Below are 18,402 nucleotides of genomic sequence, written 5' to 3' on the forward strand. Positions count from 1 at the left end.
AAACCCTCCGATCGCTTATAACGATGTCCGTGCTCCGTTGTGCCGTAAGAGGATGTTATCCGGGCACAAAGCACCCTCGCGGCGCTGCGGAAAAGGTGAAACGGCTTAAGCGAAAGTAGACGCGAGTAATAACCATGATGAGAGATTTGATCCGATGATGATGTATCAGCTCGACGTTGTGCCGCTTCTACGCGCGCTACGTCGTCTGCATTTCCTTGCCGTACCGATGGTCGCTCACGAAAAAAGCAGAAAAGAAGAGCGAATGGTACGAAACTCCAACGCTGTCTGGCGTAGGGGATAACGCTGACGAGGATTTATCACGTCGTGGCTCGTCCCGCCCGTGCCGGTCCTGTTCCCCTTGGTGCGCAAATAGTAGCGGTGTGCGCCCCGCGCCTAGGTAGGACGAAGTCACCCAAAAGTCACAATCTACCTACTCCTACCCCTCGCATCCGTCGCTGAGGTACGTCTGATTGGGTGTTACGTGCTTGAAGTATTGTCGGACGTGATTTATTGCTTTTCGAATGCTTTGGGATGGGTAAGCTTTTGCACGGTTTCTCCACCCCTCGCACGGCCACATTCCTACTGTACCGGGGGCGGGACAGAATTTGCTGGCTTTCTTTTGATCAAAGCAAGGGACCGTAAGCATCGACGACAACGCGTTCGGCTTCCGTTAGCATAGTGTGATGCTAAAATGCGCCATCGTACGTCAGAATTAAGACGAGGCGATTGCTGCTGTGTGCAATGGCACGCCGAACGCCCGCCGGTCTCGGGCTGGTCGCTCGTTAAAGACGCTCAAAAACGGCACCAAAGTTATGTTCAATTTGTTGTGGTACGTTAGCTGTGGGGGGGGGGGGGAATTTTCCGGATGCCGCCATTACTTGGGGTGTGTGATTTATAATGTGTGCAGTTGATGGTGCTCGGCGCGCGTTTAGTTGGCCCATTTCGTGTTTTATGGTTAAAATCGAGACGGAGTTTTTCATGAGTTTGAGATCCGTTTTTTTTTTGTTTGCTGGTTTGTTTCATTCTGCTGATTCCGTCCAAAACGACTGCAGGGGCGAGAGAGGAAAGGGTGTATTGATTTAATAGGTGTGATTAATGGGAAGCAGAGAGTATTGTGACTGTGAAAGGACACGGTGCTGAGCAGGACGATTGATCGATTTTTAATTTCAAGAATGATGGATTGAAAACATCAATTCGCAATCTTTTACTTTCGACAAAGAGTGTGTCCTTTTGAGTGTAGGTAGAATTTTTTTTTTGTCAATAACCAGACAGCATTTTGGCGCAATGATGAAAATTGAAGTCAAAAAGTAATTGAGCTACAATTTTTAAAAGTAGTTCGACGTTGTTACAGGTTGTTCTGGTTCGTTCAATTTAGATGCTCTATTAAGAGTTTTCCTTGAATGTAGGATACATAGTGGTGTTGACTTGACAAGGGTGTTGCTGGGTATAAGCTGAGCTATTGTTTGGGAAGCGAACAGGACATGATAGTGAGCTTAATGTCTATCTGTGTTCATTTTGTATGCTCAAGTCAGCCGAAATTTCGGATGCTCGTTACTGTTCTAATTTCCGTTTTTTTGTTTGGTTTTCGATAACTTTTAGCCATGAACATGACGGATTTTACTATCACCAGAATTAGGGATCGAGAAAGTGGTCAGGTACATGTCACAGAAAGAGTCGACGGCTTTTGTTTTCAATCTGAGTTCTATTCGAGAAGCATCAATCTATTCTTAGCAGAATCAGACAGACATACAATAGAGGCTTTCCTGATTATCGTTAAAACTAAGTTCGAAAAAGTTAGCTAAGAACCGACAAATTTTAGTTCGTAATCTGAAGAATGCGTTGAAATTATTTTCTTATCGCACGTCACGATCTTTTGAAAAAATCGTCATGATTGATAAAACCAAAACTTCAAACATAATTATAAGATACAATCGTTTCCAGTTACATGCTTGGTAACTTTCAGCTCGAAGACTCATTTCATAAAATTTCGATGAATTGCAATGCCTGATGAACGACTTCAAATTTGGATTTTTTTTTATTTTGTAGAACAAATTGAACTGCAAATGTAGTGAACCTTTCATGTAACGTTAACATTAATATTACCGTGCTCATGAATTTGACAGTTGTGTCTATCGTGGCGAACATTTTCAGTGATGATCGGGTTAGCAAAAACATTTGATGTGTCTAGTGATATTTTTTAACTTCATTTTTGATAAAAGACAATTTTTGAATATTTTGTTATTGGCTCATAAAATCTACTTCTTACTAAAACCAGTGAATTTTATATTTTTTATATTAATTTGACACTTTTTAGACCATTATCCGTGGAAATCGATTAACCGGCATCCGCTCGGTCCCGAGATGACCGGATAATCGACGTTCTACTGTATTAAACTAAGGTATTATGCAATTGTTTAATTAGTGATTACCATAACTGCCATTCTGATTCAATGAATAACGTCCAGCTTCATCCACTATGATACGGTGCTAACTGTAGCAAAGTCTTAACCCTCTAGCCCCGTTACTAAACGTCTGGAGTGGGCTAATTTTCCAATAAAAGTACACCAAATTCGCTGTCTAGAATTATTTCGCTAGCCCAGGCTCATTAAATCTCTTTCAACACTCTTACGACAACGGTAACGATTACCACCCAGCAACCGCAAATTCACGGTTTTGCATCGCTGCTAGTGCCCGAGTGTACGGACAACACCGTGCCACCGCATAGCAAGCAGCACCCGGCACCACCCGGCCGGTTGCTGTTGGCCCATCGAAATTAGCCAGCAATATATCAAATTTATCCCGCAGCCAAGGCTGAACGTGAAAAATTCCCTATCCAGAGGATTTCATTAATTTGAAATTCATTCCGTTGTTATACTTTCATGCGCCGCGGTCCCGCCGACGGCCGGAGCAATGTCGGTCGTCGAGGGAGATAATAAATATTTTAACAATTTTGCCCGTGCAAATGAACGGGATGGGCAAAATTGTTCCGTGTCCGTCTCCTGGGCAGGCCTTTTAGTTTTTTTTTTTCGTTTTTTTGGTGTACCAAGCGAAGGTCCAATAGCACAGGGACCTTTGCCCGTGCGCTTGGAGGTCGCTTGCACCGAATTCTGACCAAGGAAAACCTAGTTTGCTTTTGGGGCGATGCTTCACGGAGCGGCTCTCATTGCTCGTTGCATCACCATTTTTGCTGATAAATACTGCTCAAAGAAGGGGAAAAGGGACAAAAAAGCACCAAGCGGCAACAGACGAACAGGCGCGCACAGTGATGAGAAAGGATGGTAAAAAGAACAAAAAAAAAAAACAACCACGGAACACCGAAATCGAACGTATGCTCTCGTCCTAAATCTCGTGGGAGCCTCCTGCCTCTCGTTTTAAACCGCGCTGGCCACAGTTTCATGCCAGCGCTCAATTTACTGCCTCACGAACGTTCGCTGGAAACTATTTAAACATTTCCTTTTCCCAATTTTCAACAGTTTCCAGCCAGCAACACCACCCACCCGCCGGCAGCACTGCACTGCGCACTGCTGCGCAAATGGAGCAGTTTCCGGTCATTTCGTTTGGTTGCTGTGCCATTGCCATGTATTTCACCCAGGGAAATTCTTTTTTAATTACCTCGCATGTCGAGGTTTCTTTCGCGTGCTCGGATGGATGGGAAAATTGGGTGGGCGGACGAGTTCGAGGCATCGATTTCATTAGTGGCCCTACAAGGTATGTGTATGGTTGAATAAGAGCGAAAGAGAGAGAGAGAGAGAGAGAGAGAGAGAGAGAGAGAGAGAGAGAAAGCTTGCAGAAGCTAACGTCGGCGGGCAAGACCGCGCACAAAGACCGTAATGATTTTATTTGATACTCAAACCATTTCTATGGCGTCTTAATGCACGGTAAGAACCATATCAATTTAAATGATAGCACTCGAAATGAGACCACGCCGTTGCCTTCAGCCCTTCACACCCATGCTGTTAGAGTAAGCGTTAAAGTTACCGCCGAAGCAGCGTACTATTTAAAATGTGCCTTTAACTTCTGTAATTGGGTTGAGCAACTTTTGCGCAGTTTTCGAGCTGGAAATGACAAAAATCGAACTCAACGACACACACACACACACACACACACACACATGCTCAATTTTGTTGAGAAACTTTCCATCAAACGCACCGATCATGCAACCCTCACCGAGCGCAACCACACATACCAAAGGGGGTTGAAGGGTTGATCACAGTTGAAATGTGTGTTGGGTGAACATTTCGTTGTTTTTTTTTCTTGTCAAGCTCAACTTCTCGACTCGAACATCAAACATTTGGAATCATGTACCGTTTTTTTTTCGTCCTTCTAGTCCTTCTCCTTCTTCTTCTTCTACTCGTCTACGATACTTTCTCCACACGTGTGATATGCTTACGAATGCGGAGATTGCTCCCTTCCTTCCTTTGCTGATGGGTTTCGCTTCAATGGAGGTTGAAATTTATTCTCTTCTCCACCTTTGCCCCATTTCCATCGCCAAACCCCACTCCCTTAGCTCCCATGCAAACATGATAAATGGGTTACATTTATCATGCAGCGTGTACGTGTACGTGTAGACTCAAGGATCGCTAGGTATCGAGTTTGTTAGCAGACTGGGATGAAAGGTGGGGTAGAGAAATTGCTTCCACCCAGCGCACCCAGATTATCTGGAACGAGTGAATTTGTGTTTCTGAAAAGTTTGGCGCACGTGTTTTATTGCACAGTGGTGGAAGAGTTGTGTGTATATTTTTCTTTTTGCTTTTTATCCTTCTTCTTCTACTGATACAGTTCAATTCCCGTTCACGTTATTCTAATCTACTTTATCGGTTTCATCCTGCACCCTTTACAGCGAATAGCGTCACCATGGGCATCCCGACCACCGTACGGTCCTGCGCGGACCTCGTTAGCATACTGCTGCTCGCTGTGATACAGACCGGCACGCTCGGCTGGAAGCTGGATAATCGAAACATCATGTACACTAATCAGGACATCTCGTACGAGTGCCCAATCAACACCATGTGCCGGTGTGCGAGTTTGCCGAACGAAACCGCACTCCTCGAGATCAATTGCAACGAGGTGTCGCTGTACAAATTTCCCGGTAAGTAGTAGGGAGAAGCCCATTACACCCCCCCCCCCCCCCCTTCGTCTCACCTGCTTAATCCCAACGAAACAAATCTCTTCGTGTTCGTTTAGTCGAGGGGCATGGGTGGAAGGTGGTATGTGCGTGGGGGCGAGTCAACCCCCTCCGAAACCGGGTTAAGATAACATTTTAAATGCAAACAAACAAGCAAGAACAACCACTTTCGGTCAAAGTCAAAGTCGGCTCTCAATTATTGTCGGCAATGTTTATTCATCGCACCCTGCCGGACACGCAGCAGCAGCAGCAGCCGGTCGATTTGGCGATCTGGAAAACAGGGGCCCAAACGATGGGCAAGCAAAAGATGCCGTGCGTATCGGAATTTTATTGAAGAATAAATATTGACCTTAGCAAGCGTAGTTTGCCGTCACTGGATCCGTACCGTGGTTCGCTTACGTCGTTTGTCGGCTTTTTGTGAAGGTAAGGAGTCTTTTATTTTGTGCAAGGGACACCCAACTCCCACACCGGCGTCGGTGATAATCTACCGGAACGGTGTAGCAGGGTGAATTTAAATTCTGTTCACCTTCAACTGATAGGCCCAGCTTTGCCCAACCCGGTACCGGTAACGCAGCATGGTCGCAGGCGTCCTGCGAAAGGACCATCCACGTCGACACGCTTCATTCGCCTCGGACGGCAAGGCGTGATGGGTTTCTTTCTTGTTTCGCTTCCCTAGAGAACCCCGGAGGACCTGTTGTGTTTTTTTTCTTTCTTCGCACTTTCTTGTTGCGCATTCATAGGAACCGCCGTGTTCGCGTGAGTTAGTAAATTTGGGTTCGTGGCTTGCTGTGTATGTATGTTTCTCTCTTTCTCTCTCTTTCTCTCTCGCTCTGATGAGAGCGCAGGTGAGCCTGTGGGTCTTCCACTTCCTGTCGGCTCCTGTTCGCCCGAACAACCTTAAGCAAATATCACTAACAAGCTAGTCGCACTTCAATCTTTCTCCGAGCGAAAGTGCCCTCTTCGCACCCGGTTCTTCCGGCGCTCCGTACGGGTTTAGAACGGGAAGCTGAGGTACACCGGGGTACATCTCCACTTCATGGTTCGTTGTGTAACTGTGAAAAAGTAGGTTCAACTCAGCACTGCACAGATACAGGCACACACACACACACACACGGAGCCCACTTTTGGGCTCATTCGGTTGAGGGGTTCGTTTTAGCACGAACTTCTTGCTTGTTCTTGGCCACCGCGGCCCTGCTCTGCCCTCCTTCTGTGGCCGGTCCTTTCTTGTTCTTGGCTTGGCACTACTTTGTTCACGGTCCTACCACCACCACCCAACCACGATCCCCGCACCGTTTCGTTTGCTTTGAATGGCCAAACCTCGTTCCTCCCACGGTTTTTCTGCAACCTTCTCGAGGAAGCGCTCTTTTGCTGAGCGTTCGTTTGCTTTCATTTCCAAGTAACATTGCAAATAAGAGGATTGGGATTGTTTATTTTGACATTTTGTAATGTTGCGATTTTTTGTTGTTGCTGTTGCACTCCTTGCCCTCCTCTCTTCGCCAGCCACCTTCATTGACTTGTGCGGAACAGAGCGCGTCGGTGGCGTCACACGCTTGGTGCGCCACCTTTTCTTGCACGCGTACCGTAAGTGTTGGATTCCCTTTTTCGAGAGTCTTGTTAGCGTGACGGGTCCGTTTGTTTGAAGCATCTCCGTGATGGGGCACTTGCACCTTTTTCCCTCATATGGCTCATCACAGGGCGGTGTGGGGAAGCAGGTGGGGCAAAAATGGCTGTAGTTTTGCTGAGAAATCAAATTATAGCTGGGCGAAAGTCAGCGCTGGCCAGTGCTTGACAGGGTGGTGCACCCACCTGCCGTCCTATCTCGGGGGCAGGCTGGTTCGGTTCCAAGCTGAGGTGTGGTTTGAAATGGCGCATCATTACGATCAATATGTCGAAGTGGCAAAAATGGAAGACCGCAATTTGTGCAAACCAAACCTGTGTGCTCGAGTGGTGACAACTCGTTATTTCCTGTGCCCGGACGGAAGCGCCCGGGCATGGTTTGACTCTCTATTTGTTTACCTCACATACCCCCCCCCCCTCGACCCACCGACCCGGGCATACTTGGAAGAGTAGGAGAGCTGAAGGAATGAATAAAGCCGCGCACTGTTTATTCGCTTCACCGTAAAACAGGGCACACGTTGCGACCGAGCACCGAGCATTGATCGATGTTGTTGCAACACATGAATACGAATCATTTCTTGAGCATGTTGGCTTAGAAGAGGGGGGGGGGGGGCGAGTGGTTGACACTGGGATGATGAAGCAACGTATGGTGACTGTTGCCCTTTTTACCCGTGCTCGCTATTTGTCGAAGTTAAAAATGTCGAATTACGCGCCGGTCCGCAGGATGGAAGGTTGTCGTGCATTGCGCTGGCAAATGTGTACCAATTGGCATTTTGGAATGAGGTAAACACGGAGGTTAAAAATATAAATATAACTATTGATTCGTTCGCTGCTTACGTCATACGCTGGGGCTGCTGGGGTTGGGAGCGTTCATTGGTGCGTGAAATTAGTCAAAGGAAATGAATTTTGCTGGCTGTTTGCATTATTTCCCGACTTCAGTTTGATTGATTTCGGTGACGTAAATCGCTCACAAAAAATAAACACATATCAAATGGTTGATTGAACTCGAGGTAACATGTAGTAGGTTGTTTAAAATGGATTATAAAATTTAGTTGATTTCTTCTGACATATAATGTTTCATTACAGCCGTTGCCGGTAAATTTTGGCTCCAAGACATCAATTTTTGACAGTATTTAACAATTTTTGCCTTTAAGGGATTTTTTCAATTTTGGACAGTGCGTATCAATTATTGACTCTAACTTCTCTATTTTAGTATATAAGTCAATAAATTTTTACTATTGTGAATAATGGATAAGGAATAATGATAAATTTTTGAATAATTGTAGCAAATTTATGATCTCTTAAATTTTACATTGCAAACACAGCGCCGTGTAATTTGTTTGTTTTTTTTTTATTAACTTCTTCTTCTTCTTTGACACAACAACCGTTGTCGGTCAAGGCCTGCCTGTACCCACTGGTAAAGTGAGCTTGGCTTTCTTTGACTTATTGTTACCATAGCAGGATAATCAGTCATACGTATTCGGGGCTTGAACCCATGACGGGCATGTTGTTAAAGTCGTACGAGTTGACGACTGTACCACCAGACCGGCCCCTTTTTTAACTAATTCAATTTAATAAAGTCTCAAAACATTATTAAAACCTGAAACACACGCAAATGTTGTGTAATTGTCTCATTTAAATTATTAATGAGTTAACCTAAATTGAATTATTTACCATAAAAGTTTCAGACCTATTGTTATAATTTGCCAACAAAACAGTTGACTTACCGGCAAAAATGAACACAATAGAGTAAAAAAAAGTTTAAAAAAATGGTTAATCAGAGTCAAAAATAGGAAAGCTACAGCCAAACTTTGACGCAATAGACTGTAATTGCAAAACACGATTAAAAACCCATTATTTTTGCTCATGAATCAGATAAAAGATTACAGTGTTTGTGTTTCTACAAATGTCACAGATGAATTATGATTGTTATTACACATTTTTCAAGAAGAATACAAGAAGATTACGATACAAAACATATCCTTGAAAACGCAAAAGATTTTTATGAAAAAATAATCCTGCAACAAAACAAACAAATAAATGTATCAATCAAAAATCAATAAATAAATTAATGAATAAATAAATAAATAAATAAATAAATAAATAAATAAATAAATAAATAAATAAATAAATAAATAAATAAATAAATAAATAAATAAATAAATAAATAAAATAAATAAATAAATAAATAAATAAATAAATAAATAAATAAATAAATAAATAAATAAATAAATAGATAAATAAATAAATAAATAAATAAATAAATACATGAATACAAAAATACATGAATACATAAATAAATAAATACGTATAAATAAAAAAAATTAGTTAATAAATAAATAAGTAAATAAATAAACGAAACATTCGCATTTCGTTTGACACTCCAAACACCCTTACACCATTTATATAGATCCGCAAAAAAAGCTATTAAATAGCTCTATACTACTTTAGGCAGCAACAAACTAGCCCGTAATCACACCTTAAAAACTGTTTGTTGCTGTGCGCGCTCATCACAGTAAATAATCATCACCAAGCGTCTCCATCAAACTGTCTCGTAAAAAACCCGGTTTTGCCCAAACCGGCCATCAAATCCAGACCATAGCGTATACATTATTAGCAAATATCCGCTACAGGGGAAGAGCAAAAAAAACCCGCCCAACAGTGCCAACATTCTTGTGTTTCTGTGAGCTACATTAGCTGCTGTAAAAACGGGGTAAAGTATGGCCAATGAAATATTGAAATGCACCATAAAGAAGGTGATTCCGATCGCCGGGGAGCACCCGGGACGTCGGACGCCCGGACACACTGGGCACTGGTGCGAAACGTGATATACGTTCCCACGGTGTATGTTTGAAATAAAAGGTGGGAAAATGGGCGTTGAAATATACGACGACATGAAGACGACACGGCGCCACTTGCACTCTATGCCCCGCCGTGCTGCTGGTTTGTTTATTCCAATACAAAATAATCCCACCGATTCAGTGACGGACGGGCAGAAGCAGGTTGGGGAAAAAAGCCACGCTGCACTTTTAGTCCGACCCATTTCCGGTGTACGGCTTTGCTTCGCCGAATTACCTTACACGGTTATAAATGGTCCGGTCGAAGTTTAGAATTGGCACGGAAGCTACGGCACCCGGGGCGGGCGGGCAAACAACATGGGAATAAAAGCAAATTTATGTAATGTGCAGCAAGTTCTAGCAATGCTATCTGTTCCCCTTTTTCCATTGGATCGGGCGCTTCAGGTAACATCTTCTTGCTTCGGTTCTTTCGGCAAACATTGTCACGGAAAAGGGCAAAACTTGATCCTTTTCCATCCATCCGTGGTGTTTGGGGGGATGGGAGGATGGAATGGTTGGCAATACACTGCCAACCAGCCAGCCAGCCAGCCAGCCACCTGCTTATCTGGGTTGTTCTTTTTGTTTCCATTCCGGCAACATCAAACGAAGGCAAACGAACGTTTCTCGAATGCTATCACAAAACAGCGAATAGAAATAAAACAAAGAGAAACAAAAATGGGAAGCTGGGAACCCCGTTTGCTAAGCCCCGCGGATACAAACCGAGTGGAGGGGATGAGTGAAAATGGTTTGATGCTTTTAGTTACGGAAAACAAAGCTAACCGGTTTTGTCATCTTCCTGCTGGGTTGTTGTGCGTCCTTTTCTTTCCGTTTTTCCGCTAAAAATGTCTTGACTGAAGAGAGATAGCAAGCAAGACAAAGAGGACGAAACGGTGACCATTGGGAGGGGAAATACCGCCCAGCAGAAGATACAACCATCAAATGGAACGGAACGATGCAAAGAATGCTGCGGGAGTGCAGTGGGGGAAAACTGGTTCCGTTTTGCTCTGCCTCCAGAGTTTTCTTACCAGTTTACCCGGTGTGTTTATCAGCGGCCTGTTCTTTGAAGTGGATAGGGATGCGTGCCAAAGGTGCCATGATCCTCTTGCAGTCGGGCGGCAAATGTTTTGCGGCCCTGCAAACTACCCAAATGCCTGAAAGTGTTCTGGTTTTTGCTACGCTTTTCAAATCTTTCAACACTTCAGTTTTGGAGCTTACGCCAGGTTGAAGATGTGAAGGAGTTGAAGGGTGTATGTTGCAGAAGCTAACGCCCGAGAGGCAATCCAGCAACCGAAGGACGTTTTTTTGTAAAGGGAATATTGTTGTTGATATAATAACAATTGCATACATTCAGGCGTTACTACAATAATATTGAATGATTGAAGATTTGATTCAATAATTTTTTGTGTTTCTTTTCTTTTTTATGATTTTTTTAAAATTTTAAAAAGTATTTTCCATTTATTAAATTATTTAATTTATTATCAACCTTTTATATTTTCTGTAATTTTGAATTTTATTTCCACGATGGAACTTAACCTCTGCTGTGTTCGTGCTTTGTTAGCCTGTAGTAGAACTGCTCGCCAGAACTGCCAGCGTCGTTATGTTGCTGACTAGAGCTTTAAGCCATTCATCATCGCAACGCAACCATAATAACCCTTTGTTGAAAATCCTGCAACGTCGGTTAATGATTGCATGTGTACGCGTCGGTAGAGGTCCCCCTCAGCCCAACCCGTTTTCAACGCAGACACTAATAACAAATACAGCTGCGTTCGCAGTACAACAGCAGCAGCAGCAGCAACAACATCAAAATCAACAAAAAATAACTAGTATCACACCCGAGCACGCTGTCCCACCCGAAAAACGAACCACAAAAGCACCACAAACACACACTCACACGCAGCCAAAATAAAAAAAAGTCAATACATAAAGTCTGTGTACATAAACACAATTCACAGGCATCAGCACCGGTCGGTGCTTTCGTCTGTCACGTGATTGTCCTCACGGAGAAACCCCTCGGCGAAACCCCTCGGCGAACCCCTCGGCGGTTTGAAGCTCATGTGAACACACGTACGCCGATTCAAGGTTCATGCGGCTTTGGGTGGAATGAAAATATAAATAAACAAACAATGCGAACACATTTATAAATATGTATAAAGCAGTGAAAATATTTGCATGACATTTTGGAATATTTTTGCGCTCCGTTACCAGATTTAGACCGACTGACGGTGGACGGTGGAACACGTTCGCGTCCGGAAACGGTGGCCGTAGCGCTCTGCATGCGTAAGTTCTCACCACGCGGCTTGGTGGCTTAAATAATCGATGGCATCGGGGTGACCACGATTTGCGTGCAATGCTCGCTTCGCGGCTTTAAGGATGAGCTAATATGACACACATCCGTAGGGTACTGGGTGTTGAAAGAGGCAAATTTTACGATGAAAGTATTCGGTAAATGTATCATACGGTGCGTCGGAAATTGTGTTCCATTTAGAGGTAGTGCTATAGTTTTGAATTTTGATAGGACTTTCAGCTATTTAAAATAATTAATAATGTACCGTGACCACTAGCTGTTAACAAATATTTAGTAAAGCATTTGTTAGGAAGCAAAAATTAAAATGAAACCATAATTTTTGATTCATATCGGACGCACCACAGGGAGCCGACCATGTGGAATTTTTAATCCTTCCTACGCAAAACACCACGCTTTTGTAAGGTTTTCCATGGACGTGAACATGATGCATGATATTTCGTTCAACACTTTCCACAGTGATTTCTTTATTTTGCATCGTTTTCCACCGTGCTTTATCGACCCACAACGATGGGTCGCCTCGATAATGCGATATCATTCCTCGCACTGATATTTGCTGTTGGTTGGTTTTTTGTTACACGTGTTTTCCCCTCCACGCATCTACATAGAGCAGCATGCGAAAGGCTCTAAAAACCAGAGCGTTTATTATGACGACCTGCTTTCATCCCAGGACCTAACTCGATCGATCGATCGATCAGCATAAACGTCCAATTGTGGTTTGTGAAGTGGCAGATGTAGGATGTAGTTATCAAGCCTTCACACGCACACAAACGTGTTGTTTTGCTTTGTGGTGTATTTAAAGCATGATACCAAAATGGGAAACATGAAAAGGGTTAATCATTTACAACAAAATAAAAACTTTGTATTCTGTGTTTTATTTTATTTTTACATCATGCCGCAATCTGTTTTGCGTAGTCCGTGATAAGTGAGTTAGCATGCAATGATGTTGTTTTTTGTGCGTTAAATGTGCCCTTTTTTGTATTCCCTATGAATGCAATATGAATGGAAATAATGTTCCTTATGAAACAAACGAAACAACGAATATATTTTAGATTTTTTGTTTGAAGTTAAACTTACTATATGGTCAAATGAAATACCATGGGTAAAAATGCAACAACTTACCATGTTGTACACTGGAACTACCACAACAAACTGTGCCAAATCTGCTAACGAAGATGAAAATTATGTCATTAAATTGTACCACGTTCCTCCAAAACAAGAAAAAAATATTTAAAAAAGTGTACTGTATAGCTTACACCAGCTGACATGTGATCAAGTGCTAGACAGCGGTGGCAATTCAAAAAAACGATTGTTATAAACAAGTTAAACGTTTTAAATCGGACTGTAAACTCTGTGTTCGAAGTGGTAAATATGCAATTAATCCTACAGATAAAGACATTTACAAACAAAATGTAGCATCGCTTCCCCTACCACACATAGAATCCATAACACCGTCTTTGAAATGGAACAGAATTTAGACGTTCTTGAAATGGACGCACTGAATTCAAAACAACGAAGCATGTTTTATGTTGGTTAGTGAAAAAATAGTAACTGAAGAACTTGAATTTCAATTTGGTATGAAACTCAACTCAAAACGGAGGGTAATTTGGAATCATCGATGATCTTGAGCATACAATTAGGAATTAAAATGATTAAAAACGTATGGATTTTTTTTACACAAATAGTCAACGTCGAATTCCATATAACACCAACAAAGCATGACCTCATCAATTAATCATATTAATAATATGAAAAATGAAATGAAAAATGAAAAAAAGATGATTGATTATATAATTTTGATAATTGAAGGCTTAACAAATGCTATAGACAAAAACCTTTTGAAAAGCATGATTTTAAGCAATGTAGAAAATGGCTATTAAATAAATTAAATATTTAAGCAAATAAATAGGATACTGGTTATAAGTATCAATATATGTTAAGAATTGATTATACGTTATCCAAATCTCTGCAATCCATTGTAAAACAAATACAAAGCAAAGAAAGGTTCGCCACAGGACTAAAGCACTGTTGAACCTCCATTAAAAAGCAAAAAAAGCCACTTCTTTGCCGAATGCTATCTTGCTGTAAATTAATTCAAACAATGACTCAACCTACCAAATCCAACATACCCGATTGTTTCGCGTAGTGGATTGAAGTACTACCCCTTGAACCATCGCTTTAGGGCTGACTTATCAAACATGCTTTACGCTACAACGACCCAACGCATCAGGGCCACGGTTTCGAAATGACGCTTCTTTAAATTCTATTCAATTATTCCCCGCTATCTTAGCGTCACCGGCAGAAAACAATAAATCTTGTTGCCGATTTGTTCGCCCCGTGTTCGCGCCGCCTTCAAACGTTCCAACGACCAAACAATCGCCCTCTGTAGTACACTCGGACGGCTCCGGACGCTAATGCGACGCGCATTTGGAAGTGGCTTCGTGCCGGGCCCGTCTTTTTCTTGTTTCATTGACAATTTAATCAGTGAATCAACCACCCACGAAAGCGCAGGGCATTTGTTTCGACGTTCGGCGGCAACAAAAAAAAAAAAGGCAAACCACCCAGCAAGTAACAAAGTCAATATTAAATTTACTTCATTTACACAGCCCCGGCTCAAGGTGTCGTCAAGGAGCGTGTCATTAATTTTATTGAGATGAAAACTGACTCTCCCGTAATTGTGTTCTCCCGCTCGTGCAGACTCTTGTCGCTGGCACGGCGCAACAGCTTTTGATTTAAAGTACCTGGGCCCCTATCTCATTCTGCGGGTGTGGCAGTGGAGCGGTCGGAAGGAAATCCCGCGGCCCAAGAAAGCAATCAGCCCAAGGGTGTGCACTGCTGTGGGAACGGCGAGCAATCCCGACAAAAACTAACCTACGGTAAAAGTTGATGACAACGGACGTCTTCGACCCAAATCACATAATTTCACCCCTTTTAGCCGCCGGAGGATTCGTAAAAACATGTTGACCCATAGACCTTCGCCAAAGGGGATTAAAAGAAATGTGTGCCAGAGCACAGAAGGAAAAAGCACAGCGGCTAAAGCGGCTGCCCATGGCCCTCTTTTTGTTTCTTTTACGACACTTTTGGGATTGGGTTAAAAGTTTGCTTCCACTTCACTGGATGTACATGTTTAAATTATTCGGCTGTTTTCCTTTTTCTTACTGCCTGTTTCGAGCAAACTTACCAACAATTTCCACACCTTAAAGACCGTCAATAAAGTATCGGTTAGGCTAAAAGGTTAGGATCATTCATCATTTGATTTAAAGACAGCCAATGTGCGTGTGTGTGCTGGGTTTAGGTAATTGAAAAACGTTTTAATGTCTTATGATGCGAAAATTTGGTCAGCTCCAATCGGTGTTGTGCGCTGCTAAAGCTTTCAGGGCCCCAATCTTCACCTCACCATCGTGGTGCGTGTCTTGAGCGTCATATTTTAACAGCACCACACAAAAGCGCTTCGTTTATGTTTCCCGGGGATGGCTTAATGTTTGGCCCCGGATACACGCGCACCGTCGAACGATCGCGCTCTGTGTGCGCTGTGTGTGTTGGGCACGGGAGCCGAATCTTCCACCACAAGAACACCGGACCACATCCAAGAGACGGGCATCCGAGCACCAATTGCGTGCTGGCTCCATTTGTCTTGTGCTGGCTGTGCTCGCGTGGCCCTGTTTGGTTTCGCTTTAGCATATCTTGTCTCCCCCAGGCGAAGCAACTTACGAAGTACGGGAAACCGTTTCCGAGGCTGTTCAATTTGCCATTCGATGAGCGTGGTCTGCCGTGCTGCGGTCGCGCCAACAGAGATTGTACCGCTCTGCACCGCTGGCTTAAGGTTAGAGTTTTGAAATAGTGCCAGCACGGGCTGCCGCTGCTGCTGCCGTTTCATATTTTGCTCGCTTTTCATTTTGCTACTGACTGCTGGTGCCGGTTCCGTCCGTTGTTCATTCGTTTTTTGTTGTTGTTGCACTTGTTTCTTTTACTTGAGGGCAACTCTAGTGCCAGCTTCTTTGTCAATAGGGGCTTTGCTCCGGAAGCGCCCGGAGTCTATTTCTGTTTATTGTTGTTTGCAAAATTCAATCTACAATCAGTGTTGATTGAGTGACATTGAGAATTTCCCGTGCTTAAGCAACGAAAAATGGAGATTGTTTCAGGCAAATGCAAAGCGAGGAAAGCGTTTCCTGGGTTGTGTAGTGGAGCTGGCTGCTGAACGATTTCTGAATGCTATTTTGCTGAAACGTACCATAATAGCATAGGATTATGGGAAGAGATTTTTGAGAGCGGAGAATGATCTTTTCAAAATTTGGGTTCAAAAATCAAACTGTTTTGCTGTTTAAATTTAGTAACTAAGTCTAGTGCATCTACACTCCCAGGACTTTGCGGGTGGCTGTGCATAGAAAAAAGAACTCTTTGTTGTTGTATTTCATAATCATATTAATGTATCGAATAAAAATTTACTTCAATGCGAATGTATTGTCAATTGTGTTCCACACGTTTCACATGAAATTACAAAACGGATTACATAAACTGCAACCCTATATCGACATCCTTACGCAAATAGGAATGTTGGATGCGAAAGTGTTCGTGGAATATTGGCAGCACAAAGGTATAACCGTTTACGGGCCACCTACAATTGCTCTGTCGAATGGAGAGCACCAGGTAGAAGCGGATAATCGAACCAGTGATATCGACGGGGCAGGGAAGATACAATGTAAAATTCTTGTTAGTAACCGTTTGGGGAACTGTTTGATCCTGGGCGTGAGTACCTATTGGAGTGATATTGCTATTGGAAACGTGCGGAAACCATTCACACGGGCCGGCAGCGTGCAGGGCAAATCGAAGCAGTGCGCGTAACGAGAAGCAATAGGGAAAACAAAACGGATCAGGTCAATGGAAAATGTAATCCAATTTTTCATCTGTTGAATGGGTCGATTATTTAATTTTACTCTTCCCGATCCTCTTTGATCGATAAAGTTCAATTTCAAATTAAACGTATTTTATTTAACTTTACCTTCGAACTAAAGGTAAATGAAACTGCGTTTGTTAAAAACCATCAAAGTAAGAATAAACAGTGTCAGTTAACATCAGGCACAGCAATGTTCGTGCAAGCATAAAACAAGAAAATCATTGCTTATTTCTCCGTACCTCCGTAGTTTCAAACTGTGCAAAAGGCTAATTTGCTGCTTCCCTTGAAGACGCTCTCAAAACATCACGAATCAAAGACAGCCGCGTTGCGCTTAGTAGCGTCTTTAGCCACTACCTGAACAGTGTGTGTATGTGTGCTTCTTCTCGAGAAACACTCCGCTGTACAAACAACCTAACCCCAAACCCGAGGCTTTTGAAGGCCCCCCCCCAAACGGACGGGACGGAATGCACGCTTGGTGTGCCCGACCGGCAGTTTCTTCATCTGGGAAAATATTTTTCTTTAATTTCCCACTCTTTATCGTGCACGGTCCCTGCTCGGAGATGTTGGCGCACTGGAGCAACTGGGAACGCATAAACGCGGCAAATGATCCCCCCCCCCACTCTCTTCCCAACCCGAGGCAGTTGCGGGTTGGCGGGTGTTCACGAGTGCGGTCGCAACAAGAGTGTGCGGCATTTGCTCTATTTATGTTTGACTGCGACGCATGCATGCGCTGTAGGTGAAACATTCGGGCAAACATTCCGCCAGTACGTGGCGCGCGTGTGTTTCGTAAGCAACTCATGCCAGCCAGCCAGCCAAAACAGCTGAGCTGAATGCACCGTACGGAAAGGATGCACGGTTATCCTGCGGGCGAATCCCGACCCGTGGTTCCGTGCATTCCGTGCCAACAACGTCGGGAAATAGCATCCTGCAGCGGGACCATGCTTAGCATTGCTTCGTGCTTCGGAATGGGCACGGGAAGATTGAGCGAAACGAGCGCGTACCCTGCCTGGTTGAGTTTAATAATGATGCTGGCCTTGGTTTAGTTTCTCGAATTAAGCGCACAATACGTGGATTAGATTAGGGCTCGAGAAAATGCTGGATTGCTTTAATACGGGGTTGTGCATTTAATTATTGATAGTAGTGGTCTCTTCCACACTGCGCACAGATGGACCGATATTTGAGAAAATGAGCAAAGAAAAGTGGTTCAAATAGCTGGGAATTATCGATTGATGTTTCGCACCGATTTTTGCCCTTTTTTTGTTTTTAACACATAATTTCCACTTGGTCTTGTTACTTTAAACAATTGGTTAATTACTGCTAATTATCGCAAAAAACTTTCAAAAGCTTATTAAACACACTGCGATGCAATTGTGCTTCGTTCGAAACCATTAAGCTGATTTATCGAAACACCTTTAAAACAATTGAACCCCACCGGCTACTTTGGCATGCAAATGCTGTCCCCTTTCTGCTGGACGCTCTGGGGACCTCTGGGTATGCAAATATTTAATCACACTAAGTGTACGATTAGACTGTTTGAGCTTCATCCACAGCACAGCGCCGTCCGCTTTGAAGTGAAGGCCGGCTGCCGGACGGACCGGGCCTGGCAACAACCAGTAACACCTATAAT

At 43.3% G+C, this 18,402-nt stretch overlaps 1 protein-coding gene across 8 annotated transcripts in view; it reads left to right on the plus strand.

The window, feature by feature from the left end:
* The window catches only part of LOC121596445 (protein artichoke-like), a 100,023-nt gene that overhangs the window by 30,436 nt on the left and 51,185 nt on the right, over positions 1-18,402 (plus strand). For all 8 annotated transcript variants that reach the window (XM_041921412.1, XM_041921409.1, XM_041921408.1 and 5 more), the window contains exon 3: positions 4,841-5,089. In XM_041921412.1, coding sequence (XP_041777346.1) covers positions 4,855-5,089 — 235 coding nt within the window. In that variant the 5' untranslated portion in view covers positions 4,841-4,854. The remainder of the gene's footprint in view (positions 1-4,840; positions 5,090-18,402) is intronic.

The sequence above is a fragment of the Anopheles merus genome, chromosome 3R (assembly GCF_017562075.2).
Source record: "Anopheles merus strain MAF chromosome 3R, AmerM5.1, whole genome shotgun sequence".
Taxonomy (NCBI): Eukaryota; Metazoa; Arthropoda; class Insecta; order Diptera; family Culicidae; genus Anopheles; species Anopheles merus.